This window comes from Neomonachus schauinslandi, chromosome X (genome assembly GCF_002201575.2).
Source record: "Neomonachus schauinslandi chromosome X, ASM220157v2, whole genome shotgun sequence".
Classification (NCBI taxonomy): Eukaryota; Metazoa; Chordata; class Mammalia; order Carnivora; family Phocidae; genus Neomonachus; species Neomonachus schauinslandi.
The window spans coordinates 111,567,775-111,588,018 of NC_058419.1; the positions used below are offsets into that span (position 1 = coordinate 111,567,775).

At 41.5% G+C, this 20,244-nt stretch overlaps 1 protein-coding gene across 1 annotated transcript in view; it reads left to right on the forward strand.

Moving 5' to 3' along the window:
• The first annotated feature begins 868 nt into the window (after window positions 1-868).
• Window positions 869-20,244, forward strand: part of PHKA2 (phosphorylase kinase regulatory subunit alpha 2) — a 75,150-nt gene continuing 55,774 nt past the window's right edge. The window contains exons 1-2 of the mRNA XM_044911841.1: window positions 869-931; window positions 1,372-1,593. Coding sequence (XP_044767776.1) covers window positions 1,516-1,593 — 78 coding nt within the window. The 5' untranslated portion in view covers window positions 869-931; window positions 1,372-1,515. The remainder of the gene's footprint in view (window positions 932-1,371; window positions 1,594-20,244) is intronic.

Below are 20,244 nucleotides of genomic sequence, written 5' to 3' on the forward strand. Positions count from 1 at the left end.
CCTCGTCGGGCTCCCTGCTTAGCGAGGAGTCTGCTTCCCCCTCTCCCTCTGCCTTTCTCCCTGGCTCATTCTCTCTTTCAAATAAACAAATACAATCTTTAAAAAAAAAAAAAAAGACTTCAGATAGGCGAGGAGCGGCCTACTAGGTCAAGCATACAGTAAATGCATGGAGACTAGCAGAGGGCTTCTGAAAATTACATTAGCCGAGCTGTCCAGTGGAACAGATTTAGTTGGAAAATGAACACTGGGTCAAAGACTGAACTGTAGGTAATTACCGCTGCAAAAATGCCAGTTTCAAGTAGTAGGCCTGTAGGAGGTGGACTGCAGGCCTGACTTCGAGAGAGGTCATCAGGGGCAGGGGCTACAGGAGCCGAAGGGGGGAAGAAGGGTGCGGCTAGGGGACCCTGCCCCGACCGCCCCCTTTCCTTCCCTAAGGGGCCCCACTACTTGGCTTCTGCTCGGCGGTGGAGAAGCGGCCAGGTACAGAATTATGATCCTGGCCGGCGGCCAGCCCAGTGGCCGCGGTGGGCGGGCCTACCTCTCCCGCCTCCGGTGAGGTTGGCTGCCCATCCCCGGGGCCTCACGGCAATTCAGGGAGGAGCCCTAGAACCCGTCCTTTATCTCCCTTACTCCGCGGGTTCCGCTCCGCTGCGGGGGCGGGGCTGGGGGCGGGGTCACGGACGCTGTAGCGAGTTCATCTCAGGACGGGGCGGGGCCACAAGCGACCGTATTAGGGGCATTCTGGGCCTCTGGCGAAGCGGTCCCCTTACCTTGTAACCCAGGCCCCGCTCCGCGGGTTCCGCTCCGCGACGGGGCGGAGCCGGAGGCGGATCCAAAGGTGGGGCCTGGGGCGGGCCCAAGGGCGTCCAGGTGGTCACTGCGGAAGGGCCTGTTTCTCTAGCTTGTCCTGGGGTCGGCGGCCCGCGGGGAGGTAAGGGGCTCAGGGAGACAATTTGGTTCCCGCCCGGAGCCAAGTGGTCCGCTACTCCTGTGGGCCACCCCCTTTTCTTTCCCCCTCGAGCCGCGACTCCGAGGGCTGCGTTCCGCGGCGGGGGCGGGGCCGGGGGCGGGCCGCAAGTGGGTTGCGGCAGACCGGTAGGCTCGGTTGGCGGCCCGCCCCGGGGCCTCCTCCAGACTGCTTTAAGGCGAAAAAGGCCCGACGGGGTCGTCGTTGTCTTACGTCCTGAACCCCGTTCCCCGCGTCTTCCGCGGGGCTGTGCGGGACGAGCGGGTGTCGAGAGTGCGGCGGGCCTGGTCAGGGACGGGCCGCCTTAGCGCCAGCCCCCATCACCGCCCCCGCGCCTTGCGGAGGAGCGAAACTCTGGTTGGCTTGTTTTCCAATCTTACTTTGGTTCTTTCATTTTAAAAAAGTCTCGACCTCCCACCGCCGGGCACTGTCCCGAGAGCTAACCGAGGCTGTGAGTGTTTGGGAACCAGGCCCGCTCGGCGGCTGCAGTTCGGGCGTCCCACCTCTGCACGGCCGGTCGGGCGCTGCGGCCCCGGCAGCACGCGGAGATGAGGAGCAGGAGCAATTCTGGGGTCCGCCTGGATGGCTACGCGCGGCTGGTCCAGCAAACCATCCTGTGCTACCAGGTAAGGAAGGACCACCCGAGCTGCCCTCTCGTGGCACTCATTCTCCTACCCAATCCCCTCCCGGTCCTGAGACTTTGCATTTAGGAGGTTTGCTCCTTAAATCCAGTGCTTGCTAGCCGCACCCCCATTCCACCCCGTCCTCTTTCAGGGGACCCCCTCTGTTTGGGATCGAAGACAGAGCCCCCCTGGTGCCCTGGGTACAAAAACGCGTCTTTTTTGCATTGACTGTTCTGTTTTGGGGTGAGAGAGGAGGTGTGTATAGGTTGGACAGAGCACACTGAACGGGGACAGTGAACTCGGGACTGCCAGGGCAGTAAACAGGAGTGAAGAACCTCCGGAGGTTTGTATCCTGCTCCTCCAGAGTGTAGGGCAACTGCTGCTGCCCCTCCCATGAGTTATCTTGTTAGAGACCCACGTGTGAGGGCCTTAGGGGTTACTCTGGTTGATATTTTACAGATGAGAAAACTACAGGCCAAAAAGCTTACCGCGTGTAGTAGGGTCAGGGCCAAACGCAGGTCTTCTGCTCCCAAGTTCAAGGGGGACCTGTGAGGCTGCCCATGTGGTCTGAGGTATGAATATGCCTGCTGTTCTATATTACTGGCCTAAAGTTATATGTGGGCCCATCATGTAAGACCCTTGGACTATTTTTATTCCTAGTGAAGACAGCAGCTCTGTCCCTTTCCCTCAATCAGCAGCAACTATTAATAGGACCTCCATGTTCCAGAAGAAAGTAGCATTCCATGGTTAGAGGCCCAGCCTACAAGTCGGGAACCAGAGTCATTCCCAAGCCACTGACCATTTTCCCTTCTTAGCCAATTTCTCAGTCTTATTCCTTCATTCATGAAATATTTATTGTGTACCTATTATATGCAAGACACTCTGTCAGGTGCTGGGCTTACAAAGAATAAATGCGTGTAGTGCAATGAGATTTATGCATAGGGTATAGTTCCGGAGTCCTTTGTCTGAGATCCTTGGGACCAGATGTTTGCAAGTCAGAAATGTTTGGATTTTAGAAAGGTGTAATATACATGTGTATTCTATAATAACTGCAGTGGGCAGCATCCCTTAATCAAACACATTTTTCTCACATCCGAATGTGAATATTCACACTGAGTAGGAAAAGTAAAGACTTAAAATAGTTTCACGTCAGTTCAGGTCACCTTTTGTCACCAAGCTTGCTGCAAACTTATGAAAACCCTTTAGATTTCCAGAACTTACCAGCTTTTAAAATTGCACATGAAGGACTGTGATCCTGATTTGGGGGAGCTAAACCCAGTTTGGGGAGCCGGGATGGAGTCCTAGAAGACATGACGTTAAGTTGAGAATTAAAGGAGTAGGCAGGCAAATGGTGGTTACTTTTTGCTGTCCTGTTTGTAGTATATTACAATTACATCTATAAATTGTTTTAAAATTCAAGTTCAACGGTTTTCTCCTTCCTTACTGTGAGGGAAGGGGCTGTAAGGAGAACTGATGAAGCTTGGTTCTTGTGTCACACCTGTGTTTGCGTGCCCAGCTCTGCCTTGAATGACATGTTAGCCTTTACTCAGCCTCTCAAGTCCATGGCCTCATCTGTAAAATGGGGACAGTAACACCTATCTCCGCTGAGGTATTGTGAAGAAAAAGCTAGCGCCTAGCAGGTTGCCTGGCAGCCAGGAGGCAATCAGTAAACAGTGCTGTTGGTGGTGTTACGACTTGGACATAGGCCACACGTCCGCACCTCACCACCGTGAGCCATGTTACTCCCTTTCCTGAAGGCCTTGGTACAACTACTAATTGCTTTCTAGTCTATAAACATAATTATGTCTCCCCATTGATGCAGTGAGGTCCTTAAGCACAGAGGCCTCATCAGTTTTGTTCCTTTTGTGTTAAGCAGTGTTCCTGGCACATGAAAGGTACCGTTAAGTCCTTGTTGATAAAATACTTCCAGCAGGCTCCGAGCCATCCTAATGTCCAGCCATTGACCCAGGCTTGCCTTCTCTCAGGAGCAAAAGAACTGTCTTATTAAAGCAAATTTGCAGTGTTGGACTTTCCTCTCCAACATTTTAATGATTAAAAAAAAAGGCGTCTCAGCCTTTAGTTGTATTTATTTTGGGGGTAGTTGGTGAGAAGCTCTCATTTACCCTCTTTACTCCTGTGGCTAACTGGAATCCTCCGAGTACAACACTGCTGGGAAATCCCATGCAGACTCGCACTCCTTGTCCCCCTCCCCCCACCCATCCTGCCCCAACAGCTTGTCTTCACAGTTGTAGATCCTTAATCCATTTAAGGTCTCATCATCTTTCTGAGTGATCTTAGGTCCCCTAACCACTCTAAAAATGGATGGGCAATTTTATGCATATTCGACCATAAAAAAAAATGAACGAGCTGGACTGGTGGTTTCTAAAATTTATGCTATATCTCCCCATCTCCTGTAGATATATGCAGATGTTTGTGAGGTATTTTTCAGTGTCAGCGGGTACAGGCTCTGAACTGTTTCTGATTTGCTTTTTATTTTTATTTTTTTAAAAGATTATTTATTTATTTGAGAGCGGGAGGGAGGGAGAGGGAGCATGAGTATGAGCTGAGCGGGGAGAGGGGCAGAGGGAGAAAGAGACTCCCTGCCGAGCAGGGAGCCAGCAGCAGGGAGCCAGCAGAGCGGGAGGGACTCCATCCTAGGACCCTGAGATTTTTTTTTTTTTAAGATTATTTATTTATTTATTAGAGAGTGCGCAGGAGAGAAACAGCATGAGAGGGGAGAGGGTCAGAGGGAGAAGCAGGCTCCCCGCTGAGCCAGGAGCCCGATGTGGGACTCGATCCCAGGACCCCGGGATCACGACCTGAGCCGAAGGCAGTCGCTTAACCAACTGAGCCACCCAGGCGCCCGGACCCTGAGATCTTGACCTAGGCCGAGTCAGATGCTTAACTGAGCCACCCAGGTGCCCCTGATGTGCTTTTTAAATTGATTTCACTTGTTAGAAATCATTTAGTGTTAAATATGTCAAACTCCTAATTCTTCAGTTAGAGGCAGTAGCGTGTCAACTAATTCCTTTTCCTGTATCTGTGAAAGAGAACAACTTTTTCCATTAGTCGTTTGCCAAATACATTTGCTACTAATTATTATTTAAATCTTTAAGGCAAAGAAGAAAAGAACTATGTTTATAAAAGGGTCCTTTTGCAGATACGATTTTGTGTATACAGAGAGTATAATTATACACTCCAGGGATTATCTTCAAATAATTATTGACTGAAAAAAATTCCTAGATTTACTTTGGTCCAGATAATACTAACTTTGTACATTTTTTGAATATCAGTTCTGTTTGAAAGCTCATACATGAAAGTGTTAAGTTACAAAGTAGTGATAAGAGAATATGGATCAGAAATGGTGATCAAGGCAGTAATTGTAACTGCAGATTATTTGGTATAAAAAATAGATAATTAAGAGACCAGAAGAGTAAGTAAATATTGCTTATTTAGTGGCAATGGAATTTAAAAATGAAAAGAATGGGATAACTAAAACATGGAGTAGGGAACAAATAGTAATAATAATAATAATAAAGACTAATTTGGGGCAAGTTTTAAAAAGATATAATTAAATACTGTGAAATAATATGGCAGAAGAATGGGAGGTGGGTTAAAGCATTCTTAGACCTTTATCACTTTATCACCTTAAGAAGGGGAGAGGTATTATATATTTAAATCAACAATTTATATGTAACGCTTGAACATGAAGGGAATATATAACTTTTTAAAAAAAATTTTTCGTAAGCATAACTTTTTTTTTTTTTCACAGTATTGGTTTCTGGTGTACAATACAGTGATACAGCACTTCTATACATCACCTGGTGCTCACCATGACAAGTGCACTCCCTAATCCCCATCACATATTTCACCCTCCCCCTACCCAGGAATATATGACTTTTAAAACAGTGGAGGAATAAAGAAAATTTGATCACTGCAAGAGAAGGAAGGAAAAGAGTGCTTAGGGAGAGAGAAAAGTTAAAAAAAAAAAAAAAAAAAAAGTAAGCAAAGGACAAAACAAGATGCAAATAAGTCCAATTAGTAATCACAATAAATGGAAATGCTTAAATTAGCCAGGTAATAGAAGTTATTAAAAAATTTTTTTAAATATATGTGGTTTTTATAAATTTTATTTGAGAGAGAGAGCTTGTGCACAAGTGGGGGTGAGGGGCACAGGGAGGGGGAGAAGCTGACTCACCACTAAGCAGGGAGCCAGACATGGGGCTCCATCCCAGGACCCTGAGATCATGACCTGAGCCGAAGGCAGATGCTTAACCAACTGAGCCACCCAGGCACCCCAAGATATATGTGGTTTATGAAAGACACAAGCTGGGCCACCGGAGTGGCTCAGTCGGTTAAGTGGTTGACTCTTGGTTTCAGCTCAGGTCATGATCTCTGGGTCATGAAATTGAGCCTGATGCAGGGCTCAATCTTTTTTTTTTTTTTTTTTAAGCGAGAGACACAACCTTAAGATACTCAGAAGTTGAAAGTAGTTTATTTTTTTTTTAAGATTTAATTTATTTATTTAGAGAGCAAGAAAGAGAGAGAGTGAGCAAGCAGGGGGAGAGGGAGAGGGAGAGAATCCCAGACAGACTCCCCACTGAGCATGGAGCTTGTGGTGGGGCTCCATCTCACCACCCTGAGATCATGACCTGAGCTGAAATCAAGAGTCCGATGCTTAACTGACTGAGCCACCCAGGTGCCCCCAAAGGTTGAAAGTAGTTTAGTTAGACAAGATATATAGGCAGATGCTAACCAAGAAGAAATTGGTGTGCATACTAATGTCAAACAGTAGATCTTGAAATTTTAAAAAATTTCATTATTAGGGATAAAAAATATTACTAAATGATAAAAGGATAATTCAAGAAAATAAAGCAATTTTAAATCAGAATACAACTCTGATTGATATGAAGCAAAACTTGACCTAACTGTAGAAGTTAACAAATCTGTAATCATACTAAGAACTTTTATACTCCCCTAAGATACTAATAGGTCAAGCAGAGAAATTATTAGGACATAGAAAATTTGAGCACCATAAGAAACAAAATCAAGTGTACATATGTAGAACTCTGCACCCCACCAATAGAAAATACATATTTGTTTCAACCTTGCAAAGTTTTTCAAAAATTGATGACAAATTAGGGTATAAAGAAAGTCTCAAAAATACTGAAAAATCAACTTTATGAACACCGGAGTTTTTGCCAAAATGCAAGAAAGTTAGCAATAACAAACAGCTGCTAAATCTCCAAGTATGTTTGGAATCTTACTAAGCCCACTTCTAAATATATCTAAATAGATCATGGATATATGTGTCATGGGTGTGTGTGTATCTCTAAGAAGAAATTATAATGGAAATTATGAAATATCTAAAACTGAATGACAACAGAAGCATTCCAAATACAAATGAGATACAGCTAAAGTGGGATTTGAAATTTATATTCTGAAATAAATGTTAGAAAAGAAGAAAGATTTGAAAATTAATGAATTCATTGAGAAAAGGATAACAGTGCAGCCAAGAAAACAGAAGAAAGGAAATAATACAGGAGCAAAAATTAGTGTAAGATAACACAATAAGGATTGACAAAACCAAAAGCTGTTTTTGATTTTATTTTTTTAAAGATTTTATTTATGTATTAGAGCGTGAGCATGAGCAGGGGGAGGGGCAGAGGGAGAAGCAGACTCCCTGCTGAGCAGGGAGCCCGATGTGGGGCTCGATCCCAGGACTCCGGGGTCATGACCCAAGCCAAAGGCAGTTGACCAACTGACTTGAGCCACCCAGGTACCCCAAAAGCTGTTTTTTAGAAAAGACTAACAAATAGGCAAACTTCTGGCAGGGTTGATGGGAGCCGGGGAAGAGGGACAAATAAACAATATTAGGAGAAAATGGAAAAATAGTATCAATACTTTTTGGCAGTACATTTGGAAATGTTAAATGGACAGTTTTCTAGATTAATGTTAGCCATGTTAAGAAAAAATTAAATCCTAATTCGACCTGTAACTATTAAAGAAATGGATTGAGTCACAAAAAAAATCCTAATCCAAGGTGGGTTTACAGACAAGGACCAAGGAACATTCAGAGGTTTATTTATTCATTCATCTTCGAAGGTGAAGGAATTTGGCTTTTATTCTGAGTGGGAAGGGAAGCCATGAGAGGGTTTTGAGCAAGTGAGTGACATCTGAATAATGTTGGAAAAGAATCACTCCATCAGCTGCATAGAATATTGTCTGTAAAGCAGACACGAAGGAAAGCAGGGTGACTGATTAGGAAGCTTCAGCAGCTGGAGCATGATGGCTCAGACAAGGGTGGTGGCAGTGGAGACCGCTGCGAGTGGTGGAATTTGGGGGAAATTTTATAGAGACAACAGGATTTACTGGTGGATTGGGCATAAGGGGTGTGGAAAAAAGAGAAGTCAAGAATGACTCCAGGGTTTTGGCTTGAGCAACCGGTATGATGGAATTGCCATTTGTGAGATGGGGAAAATTGTGGAGGAGCAAATTTGGGGAGAAAGAGAAGGAGTTTTTATTAAGTTTGAGTTGCCCATGAGGCATGCAAGTAGAAATGGCAAGTAGGCAATTGAATATATGAGTCTTGAAGAAAGGGAGAGGTCTGAGCTGGAGAGAAAAATCTGGGAGTTATATTGGTATATATGTGGTGTTTAAAAGGTCATGAGGCTGGATGAGATCACAGGAGTGAGCATAGAGAAAAGATGATGTTCGAAGAGTGCTTTGATGCTCAAGTGGAGTTTACTCAGGAATACAAGGATATTTACTATAAGAAAATCTAATGCAATTTACTACATTAATAAATTAAAGGAGAAAATCGTGTGGTCATCTCAATTGGTGTAGAAAAGCATTTGATAAAATTCAGCATCTAGAATGATTTTTTAAAGATTTTATTTATTTATTTGACAGAGAGAGAGCAAGAGCAGGAACACAAGCAGGGGGAGTGGGAGAGGGAGAAGCAGGCTTCCCACAGAGCAGGGAGCCTGCTTCTCCCTCTGACCCTCCCCCCTCTCATGTGCTCTCTCTCTCTCATTCTCTCTGTCTCAAAAAAAAAAAAACAAACAAACAAACTTAAATACACCTCTTAAGGTATTCTAGGGAGTTGTATTATCCTGATAAAAGATAATGTTTTAAAAAACATTCTAGGGAGTTGTATTATCCCGATAAAAGATAATGTTTTAAAAAATCTACAAATGTGGGTGCCTGGGTGGTGCAGTTGGTTTAGCATTCAACTCTTGGTTTTGGCTCAGGTCATGATCTCAGAGTTGTGAGATCGAGCCCCTTGTCAGGTTCTACGCTCAGCCTGGGGTCTGCTTGGGACTCTCTCTCCCTCCCTCAGTCCCTCCCTGCCTCTCTCTCTCTCAAATCAATAAATCTTTTAAAAAAAAATTTACAAACCTAACTAATGTATTGGCAAAAGATCAGAAACAATATCTTTAAAGTCAGGGACCTCAAGGGTCACCACTATCACTCCTATGCTGCATTGTAACTGTGACCCGCATAAAAGACCTGAAAAAAAAATGAGCCGGATAGAGATGATATTTGCAGATATAAATACCACAGAAAACCCAAAACTACTGGAACTAGGTTCTCAGTTTTTAGAGTAAGTTTTGGGGTGATTAATAAATAACAAATACAGAAGCTTAATCCTGAGAGTCTTTGGAGAACCGGCCACTTATAGTTGATTGGATTTAAGTTTCAATTTTCCTTGAGCTTGTTTCTATTTGATTAGATAGCAGGTGACATCATTGTTTAGCTTCTGGGTTTATAAATATTCTCTCTCCATTACTTCTCTTAATAGCAAAGAGAAGTGCCAGGATAACCAAAAAATATTTTCAGTCCAAGTGTCCTCCTTCATTGTTTCCCTTTAATTAAGTTACTCCCTTTCTCATTTATATTAATTTTATATATTTCTATGATTGTGTTCTACAATATAAACAAGCAGTTCACAGAAGAGGAAATGAATAAACATGTAAAATGATGGCTTAACCTCACTAGTAACCCGAGAAAGTAAAGTAGATCAAAACAATAAATTCAGACTGACAATTGGGGAACAGTTTCAAAGCATAATTCTAAGTGTTGACAAGGTTGTAGAAAAGGGGCAAATCTTATAAACTATTCATGGGAAGAGGTATTAGTTAAGATAGGCTAACTGCTGAAACGAAGTCCAAAATTCCATTGAATAAACACAGTTTATTTCTCACTCCGACAGCAGCCGGGTGTGGGTCCAGGTCAGTAAGGGTGTCATTTAGAGATCTGGGCTACCAGTGCAGCTCCGAAGGTCACCCTGGATGTGATGGGTACTTCACTTTCATTCACATTCCTTTGGCTAGAACTCAAACACATGGTCACATCTAACTGCAAGGGAGGATGGGAAATGTAGTATAGCTGAAGGCCTGAAAAGAAAAGGAAATTCAGATAGTGATTAGTTAGTAGTCTATGCCATAGAATGTAAGTTACAGACTGTTAACTGGTACAGTCACCTTGGAAAACAGTTGGGAGATATTGGTGAAATTGAAGCTATGCGTACCGTATGACCCAGGAGGTCCCTATGTAGTTATATATACATAATGATGTGCTCTTACCCATTACCCAAGGAGACATGTACGAGGACATTTGTTGAAGCATTGTTTGTAAAAGAGAAAAATTAGAAACAATCTAAATGTTCATCACTTTGGGAATGGACAAATAGAGATCTAGCCACATGATAGAATACTAGATAGCAGTTAAAATGAGTGACCTAGACTTACATGTATCAAATTGGATAGCACTCAGAAATTTAAAGTTGAGTGCAAACAAGTTATAGAAGAATAAGTACAGTATGCTATTAAGTGTGTAGAACTTTAAAAACACCCCAAATAATATTCTTCCTTGCTTAGGGACACATACTTGTAAGAATTTCTAACACGTGGACAGGAAAAAATACACTCCAGCTTTGAAGTAGTGTAGCAGTTCTCGGGAGTGAGGTCCCCAGATCCCTTAGGATCCCTGAGCCCTTTTAAAAGGGCTGAGAGATGGTTGTCTGCTCTGTGTGTTGACTGGAGAAAGCAAGCACTGAATGGATGACATTTTTTCCTTCCTGATAACAATTCAGTGCCCTGCCTTTTGCCACCTCCTACTTCAACTCTTTCGGGTGCCAGGAGGAGGGCTTTTGCTGTGCCCTTTTCAGGACCGCTTTTAAATATTTTAGTGCCAGATAGAAACATTTGAGTAATTGAATGAAAAAGTCTTTGAATCTTCTTACAAATAGAGGACTGTAATAATGCATACAAGGGAGAAATTTAGAATTGTTTCAAGTTTTGCAGGGATCCAAGAGATCATCTAGTTAGATCACCTCGTTTCCTTTTACAGCTAAAGAATTCAGCCAAGAGAGTTGAGGGGATCTTTTTCAAGGTCATCCTTCTGGTGAGCTGACAGCCCTGTGATAAACACTGTATTGTTGGAAACAGGCCAGAGGAATGGAGAGAAATACTTTAGATACACCAGATTGCTGTGAACACCAAATAAATTTATATTTTTGTCTGTTAAAATAGTGAAACTTTATTTATTTATTTATTTATTTTTAAAGATTTTATTTATTTATTCATGAGAGATAGAGAGAGAGGCAGAGGCAGAGGGAGAAGCAGGCTCCCCGCGGAGCAGGGAGCCCGATGCGGTACTCGATCCCAGGACCCTGGGATCATGACCTGAGCTGAAGGCAGACGCTTAACTGACTGAGCCACCCAGGCGTCCCAAAATAGTGAAACTTTAATAAGCCCTTTCTTTAAATACTGTGAGGCAGATGTGATATTTATTTCACTCTATTAGTAAAAGTCACAGAGTGAAATATCACATCTGCCTCACAGTGGGTAGGGAGAACATAATTTATGTTCATAACATACACGTAGAGTAGTGGTTCTTAATCAAATGAGTTACAGACCCATTTGAGAATTTGATGAAAGCTGAATGTTTTATTGTCCACTGAGAAAAATGCTCACACAGACATTCCAGGAGTCTCATGGGTCTCCACCTCCCTACCCCCACACCCCAAAGCCCATCGGTGGACTCCTAGTAGATCCTCTAGCAAGAGTCCAGATTCAGAGTGACGTGTGGTCCTTCGGTGCTCTGACCCTGAACCTAATAGAGTAAAAGTCAGTCTTAGAGTTGAAAATAAATAGTGAGGCCCACAGCTCTCCTGTTTGGGGGAGATGTTACTGGCACAGCAGCCAGTAATCCCTTGACACCCCCGACTTGAGGTGTTGGCCAGGAGGATCCTAGCAACCCCACTGAGTTTATGTTCTGTCGGTTTTCACAGCACCAGGCTAAGGACTAACATTTCAGTAATCCCCCACCTTGCAACAGGGATTGGTGAGGGAGGCAAAGAAATAAAATGTCTTGGGGCGCCTGGGTGGCTCAGTTGGTTGAGCGACTGCCTTTGGCTCAGGTCATGATCCTGGAGTCCCAGGATTGAGTCCCGCATCAGGCTCCCTGCTCTGCAGGGAGTCTGCTTCTCCCTCTGACCCTCCCCCCTCTCATGTGCTCTCTCTCATTCTCTCTCTCTCAAATAAATAAAATCTTTAAAAAAAAAAAGAAGAAATAAAATGTCTTAAGACAGTGGTGAAGTCATTTGTATGTTTGATGGTTAGCTAAGGGGCCCACATAGTTTCTGGAAGTCTCAAAAGTTTTAAGGTGAGCACTGGGATCTGGGATAAAACTGGAACACAGCTTGATTGAAGTGAATGCCTGCAGTACGTGGCTCCTGACCCACTTTATTTCCCTGGAAGCCATCCTTCAGTCATACGGGATGGTGCAAATGCCTAGGTCCAGGGCACCTTGTAATTTGTGAGTTATTTGTAAATCCAGAGGGGGGAAATCGGATAAGCAGGAGTTTAGCAAAAGACATCATTTGAAAGTGAAAGTTGCACACCTGTGATCTCCTTAGGTGAAAAGTGTAAGGCCGCTGCATGTTGGAGCTTATTAAGTCTTCAACATTATTCTCTGAATGCCCAAGGTTTACATATCAAATTATACAAAACCTATCTTTTAAACTAATGGAGAAAGAAAGTGTTACTCACACAGCCCCTAGTCTCAATTACAGATATAATCATTTTATTTTTTTTAATATTTAAAAAAATTTTTTTGTTTTAAGTAGGTTCCACGCCTGTTGTGGAGCTTGAACTCAAGACCGGGAGATTAAGAGTAGCATGCTCTACTGACTGAGCCAGCCAGGCACCCCAGGTGTCATCATTTTAAAACAAAGGCTATTGGAATTCCCACTGTAAAAAAACATCTCAAGGGCGCGTGGGTGGCTCAGTCAGTTAAGCATCTGCCTTTGGCTCAGGTCATGATCCCAGGGTCCTGGGTTCGAGTCCTGTGTTGGGCTCCTGCTCAGTGGGGAGTCTGCTTCTCCCTCTCACACTCCCTCTGTGCTCTCTCAAATAAATAAATAAAATCTTTAAAAAATCTCAAGTCCAAGGCATTGCCCTTCCCTATCCCCTTTAATATTTTAAGTGGTAGCTGCTAGAATAAAATTTCAGCACAACAAATGAATTTAACCAGTTTTTGGAGTTTTTATAATAGAATTTTCCACTTTGTTTTTTGTTTTACCAACGGGGGTAGAGGGGGTTGATGGTGAGTAATCCTCTATTTTCAACATTTGTCCTAGTCTCTTCTAGGTATTTCATTTGAATGATTTACTTGTACTTTCCTCCCTTGGAGCTGAGCAATGCAATGATAAGTACTTAGCCATTCTTAATCTAAAGGAAAAAGGACTGAGAGTAAGGGTCAGCTGGAGGCCTCTGAACTCTGTCTCCTGGACTGTAGGAGAAAGGAAGCTGGGGGAAGCCTCACAGAGGAGCAAGCGTGTGGAGAGGCATTTGCCACGAAGGCATTGCAGGCACCCAGGCTCCGAAGTGCGAGAGCAGAGCCTGTGCATGACACTTGAATTCAGGTTTGGGGGCAGGGGCTAAGGAGGGTGTGTGTGTCAGGTGATGAGGCTGGATGTGAGAGGAAGAGCCTTGTATGGCAATCTAAGAGACTCAGGTTCTGTTTTATAGGATTGAAGAATTCTAAAACAGTGAAGTCTTGAGATTCTAGTTCTTTCTGCGACCTTCCTTTGTGGAGGATGGATTGAAAGGAACCAGTATTTTTTTTTTTAAAGATTTTATTTATTTATTTGACAGAGAGAGACAGATCATGAACAGGGGGAGGAGGCAGGAGGAGAGGGAGAAGCAGACTCCCCACTGAGCAGAAAGCCCCATGTGGGGCTTGATCCCAGGACCCTGAATCTCACAACCATAACACTGAGCAAAAACCAGACATAAAAGAATATAGTTGTGATGTGATTTATATTAAGAAATATATATATTTTGGGCACTTGGGCGGCTCAGTCAGTTAAGCGTCTGCCTTTGGCTCAGGTCATGATCCGGGGTCCTGGGATCGAGTCCTGCATCAGGCCCCCTGCTCAGTGGGGAGTCTGCTTCTCCCTCTCCCTCTGCTTCTCCCCCCTTGCTTGTGTGCTTGCTTGCTCTCTGCCCACCTCCTCCTCTCCCCCAAACAAATAAATAAATCTTTAAAAAACAAAAACAAAAAACCGTGCAATCAGTGTTGTACAGTTGAAATTTCTTGTACCTAAGTGTTGGGACCACATATGGCAGGGCCACGGGGTAGCTGCTGGGGTTGGGGAGGAGGGGGTGATTTGGAAAAGAGAGAAAAGTTCTGTTTTAAAGATGTGTTGGGGCCCTGGGGGTGGGAATGTATGTGTGAAGGGAACTGAGTCAACTCAAATGTGTGGGAGTGTTGGCTAATAAAATCAGTTCAGCAAGCATTTATTAAACATATAAGCCCAATAAATAAATTCTTGTTTAATTCTGTCTAGTTTGTTTCGACCTACTGTCCAAGTCTGTAAGCATTCTGCTGTTCCAGTATTGGCTTAGCATCTACTTTGCAGCTCTTACCTGCCTCTCCTATTCCCCACACACACCCTCTAAGGAGCAGTGAATATCACCATTTCAGTATCTCTGCTCTCTTCTGTTGTTGAAATCTGCTCCATCTCCTGCTTGCTCTGAGAGTCATCTTTGTATTGCCACCAGCCAAGAAGATTGTGTAAGTGTTCTTTCTTGAGCTTGTATGAAGGCTTTAGCTTTTATTTTTTTCATTTTTCAGGTAGATAATTATAATGTTGAATATGTTTTTTAAACTACACACACACCACCCTAGGGAGTCATGTATACTGTTTTCTCTGGTCACCCTCTACCACTGTACCCCTTCCCCCACTGAAATTTACTGCCTTGACTTCTGCCTCCTTAACTTCACCTCTATCCTGTGAGGTTACTATTCTTGGTTTTACCCATTTCCTCTCTGAGTCTAGCAATAAGCTATTTCTTATGCTTGAAAGAGCTCCCCTATTTTACCCACTTCTACTTTTAAAGCAAATATAAGGCTTTAGTTCCTGTTTGAATCATTACCAAGCTTCCTGCTATGCATACCTGAGTTGCTTCTTCAGTTTCCTAAAGAAAGACTGAACAGAAGGATGTGTATAATAATAAAACAAGCTTTCTTAAAAGGAAAATTACTTCCATTAGCTATGCATAATACAAATGTATATAAATAGATAATATCTACACTTTTAACTATTTTTGAAAAAGATATTTTAGACTATAAATCAGTAAAAATATAATCTTTGTTGTACATTTGTTCATTTATTTATCTAAGTAGACCAGGACCTTTAGTTAGAGTGGTGAACAAAAAAGACAGACTTTGCTGTTAGGGAGCTTAAAGCATAGGAACAATTCTTAAGATTGTTCCAGGAAGATATCCCATGTTCATGGATTGGAAGACAATATAACTGAGATGGCAATACTCTCCAAACTAATCTACAGGTTCGATGCAATCCTATCAAAGTCTCAGCTGCTTTTTTGCATAAATTGACAAGCTGATCCTAAAATTCATTTGGAAATGCAAGGGATCCAGAATCTTGAAAAAGAAGAACGAAGTTGAAAGGCTCACACTTCCTGATTTCAAAACTTACTAGAAAGCTAACAGTAATGAAGACAGTGTGGTGCTGGCCTAAGGTTATAGACGTACAGATCAATGGAACAAAAGGGGATAGAATTGAGAGTTTGGAAATAAACCACCACATTTATGGTCAGGTGATTCTCTACGAGGGTGTCAAAACAGTTAAATGGAGAAAGAATACTCTTTTCAATAAATGGTACTGGGACAATTAGATATCCACATGCAAAGCAATGAAGGGACCCCTTCCTTGTATCATGTACAAAAATTAACACAAAATGGATCATAAACCTAAATGTAAGAGCTAAAACTATAAAACCCTTAGAAGAAAACGCAGGAATAGATCTTCCTGACTTTAGGGGAAGCAGACTTCTTAGTACAATAACAAGAGCACAAGTGACAAAAGAAAAAAAATAGATAAATTGGACTTCATGAAAAAATAGCTATTGTGCTGCAAACCATACCATTAAAGTGAAAAGACAACCCACAGAACAGGAGAAAATTGCAAATCATGTATATGTTAAGAGACTTGATTCAAGAATACATAAAGAACTCTTAAAATTCAATATTAAAAGATGAATAACAATTTACAGATTGGCAAAGGATCTGAATAGACATTTCTCCAAAAGTGATATACGAATGACAAATAAGCACAGGAAAAGATGCTCATATCACAAACTGTCAAGGAAATGCAAATCAAAACCACAATTGAGATACCATTTCACACCTACTAGGATAGATGCAATGAGAAAGATAATTTTTTTTATTATTATTAACATATAATGTATTTGTTTCAGGGGTACAGGTCTGTGATTCATCAGTCTTACACAATACACAGCGCTCACCACAACACATACCCTCCCCAATGTCCATCACCCAGTCACCCCATCCCCCCAGCCCCCTCCCCTCCAGCAACCTTCAGTTTGTTTCCTGAGATTAAGAGTCTCTCTTATGGTTTGTCTCCCTCTCTGGTTTCATCTTGTTTCATTTAACAAATTTTGACAAGGATACGGAGATATTGGAACCCTTGTACTTTGCCAGTGGAAATTTAAAGTGATGTAGCCTCTTTGGAAAACGGTTTTGCAGTTCCTCAAAACATTACACTTAGAGTTGCCATACAGCCCAGAAATTCCACTCCTAGGTATATATCCAAGAGAACGGAAAAAAAACGTCCACACAAAAACTTATAAATGAATGTTCATAGCAGCATTATTTATAATATCCCCGAAGTGGAAACAACCAAAATGTTCATCAGCTAATGAGTGGGAACACAAAATGTACTATGTCTATACAATGGAATATTATTTGCAATAAGGGATGAAGTACTAATACATCTACAACACTGACAGACCTTGAACACATTATGCTAATTGAAAGAAGTCTGGCATATAAAAGATCACATATGGTATGAGTCCATTTATACAAAATGTCCAGAACAGGCATATCTATAGGGACAGAAAGTAGATTTAGTGGTTGCCTAGGCCTGGGGGATTGAGGGTTAGGGGCAGATGGGAAATGACTTTTAATGGGTAGGGTAGGGGGTTTCTTTTGGGAGTGATGAAAATATTCTAAAATTAACTCTGATGTTTCTGTTAGTATGTAACTATAGCAAAAACCACTGAATTGTATCCTTTAAATGGGTAAAGTGTATGTTATATGAATTATATCGCAGTAAAGCTTTTTTTAAAAAATGTGCTAGAAATCACAATACATTTCCTTTTTTATATATTTAGTGTACAGTTCTGTGAATTTTAAAACGTGTAGGGTCATGTAACCATAACCATAATCAAGATACAAAGCAGTCCCTTCAACCCCTCAAAATCTCCCTCCTGCTACCCCTTTGTCACACCCTCTTCCCACCCCTAAGCCCTGGAAAACACTGATCAGTTCTCCATCACTGTAATTTTGTCTTTTGGAGAACGCCACATAAGTGGAATCATGTGGTATGTAACCTCTGAGAGTGGCTTTTTTTACTTAGCATAAGGCCTGTGAGATTCATCCAAGTTGCTGTCTGTGTCAATAGTTTGTTCTTTTTCATTGCTGAGTAGTATTCATTATAAGGACATATTGTAGTGTGTTTATCCATTTGCCTATTGAAGGACATTTGAGTTTGCACTTTTTATGGTAGTTAAGAATTGAGCTGCCTTAAACATGCATATAGAGTTCTCTATTTCTCTAGGGTAAATATTCAGGAGCAGGATTGCTGGGTTGTAGGATAAGTGTTCAAGTTTATTAGAAATGTCAAACTGTTTTCTAGAGTGGCAGCACCGTTTTGCATTCCCACCAGCAACGTATGGGGATTCTAGTGGTTCTGCATCTCTGTCAACACTCAGTGTTGGCAGTATTTTTAATTTTAGCCATCTTAATAGGTATGTAGTGGTATCTCATAGTTGTCTTAATTTGCATTTACTTAATAGCTAATGATGTTGAGCTTTTTATGTGCTTATTTGTCAATCACATCCTCTTTGGTAAAGTGTCAAAGTTTTCTTGTTTGTTTTTACCAATTTTTAAATTAGGTTGTTTGTTTTGCTGTTGCATTTTGAGAGTTCTCCATATGTTCTGGATACAGTTCTCTTGTTGGGTATGCAACTCGCAAGTAGTTTCTCCTAGTCTGTAGCTTGTCTTTTTATCTCTTAACATTGTCCTTCACAGAGCAAAAGTTTTTACTTTTGCTAAAGTCCAATTTATCAATTTTTCTTCTATGGATTGTGTTTTTAGTACCATAGCTAATTATGCCTGACCTTAGGTCATGAAGGTTTTTCTTCTATGTTTACTTATAAAAGTTTTATAAGTTTCCATCTAACATTTAGATCTGTGATTCCTTTTAAGTTAACTTTTGTATGAGGTGTGAGATTGAGATTCATATTCTTGCATATGGATGTCCAGTTGTTCCAACACTATTTCTTAAATTTTTTTCCATTATGTATTTTTCATTTTACTCATTACTTTTGGTATTTGCCTTGTTTTATAACCATGTTAACCATGTTAACAACTATTTTGACATCTGATGTTTACTGTTTACTCACCTAACATTTTTAAAAATACATCTTATTATTTTCCTTCTTTCCTTGATTGGCTGTAATATTTGAGTATTTATTGACATACAATATTATATTAGTTTCAGGTGTACAGTATAATGATTCAACAATTATGTACATTATGAAATGCTCACCACAGTAAGTGTAGTTACCATCTGATGCCATACAAGGTTTTTTTACAATATTGCTGACTGTATTTCCTATGCTGTACTTTTCATCCCTATGACTTATTTATTTTATAACTGGAAGTTTGTACCTCTTAATCCCCGCCACCTGTTTCACTCATCCTCCCACCCCCCTGCCCCTCTGGCAACCACCATTTTGTTCTCTGTATTTATGAATCTATTTCTGTTTGTGTTTTTTTAGATTCCACATATAAGTGAAATCATATGGTATTTGTCTTTCTTTCTCTGACTTGACTTAGCATAATACCCTCTAGGTCTATCCATGTTGTCACAAATGGCACAATATCATTCTTTTTTATGGATGAGTAGTATTCCATTGTACATGTATATACCTCATTCACTTATCAGTGAACACTTGGATTGCTTCCATGTCTTGGCTCTTGTAGGTAATGCTGCAGTAAACGTAGGAGTGCAGATATCTTTTTTAATAAGTGTTTTCATTTTCTTTGGGTAAATACCCAGTAGTGGAATTACTGGATCATATGGTATTTCTATTTTTAATTTTTTGAGGACCCTCAGTACTGTTTTCCACAGTGGCTGCACCAATTTACATTCCCACCAACAGTGCACAAGTGTTCCCTTTTCTCCATATCCTCCCCAACACTTGTTATTTCTTGTCTTTTTCATACTAGCCATTCTAACAGGAGTAAGGTGATCTCACTGTGGTTTTGATTTGCATTTCCCTGGTGATTAGTGGTGTTGAGCATCTTTTCATGTGTGTGTTGGCCATTTGTATGTCTTCTTTGGAAAAATGTCTATTCAGATCTGCCCATTTTAAAATCAGATAGTTTGTTTTTTGTTATTGAGTTGTATAAGTTCTTTATATATTTTGGATATAAACCTCTTATTGGATATATTATTTGCAGATATCTTCTCCCATTCACTAGGTCACCTTTTCATTTTATTGATGATTTTCTTCACTGTTCAAAAGCTTTTTATTTTGGGGCGCCTGGGTGGCTCAGTTGGTTACGCGACTGCCTTCGGCTCAGGTCATGATCCCAGGGTCCTGGGATCGAGTCCCACATCGGGCTCCCGGCTCGGCGGGAAGCCTGCTTCTCCCTCTCCCACTCCCCCTGCTTGTGTTCCTGCTCTCGCTGTCTCTGTCTCTGTCAAATAAATAAATAAAATCTTTAAAAAAAAAGCTTTTTATTTTGGTGTAGTCCCAATAGTTTATTTTTGCTTTTGTTTCCCTTGCCTAAGGAGACCTATCCATAAACATGTTGCTAAGGTCAGTGTCCATGTAATTACAGCCTATATTTTATTTTAGGAGTTTTATGGTTTCAGGTCTTGTGTGTAAGTCTTTAATCTGTTTCAAGCTAGTTTTTGTGTATGGTGTAAAAAAGTGGCCCACTTTCATTCTTTTGCATGTAGCCGTCCAATTTTCCCAACACCATTTATTGAAGAGACTGTCTTTTCTGCATTGTATATTCTTGCCT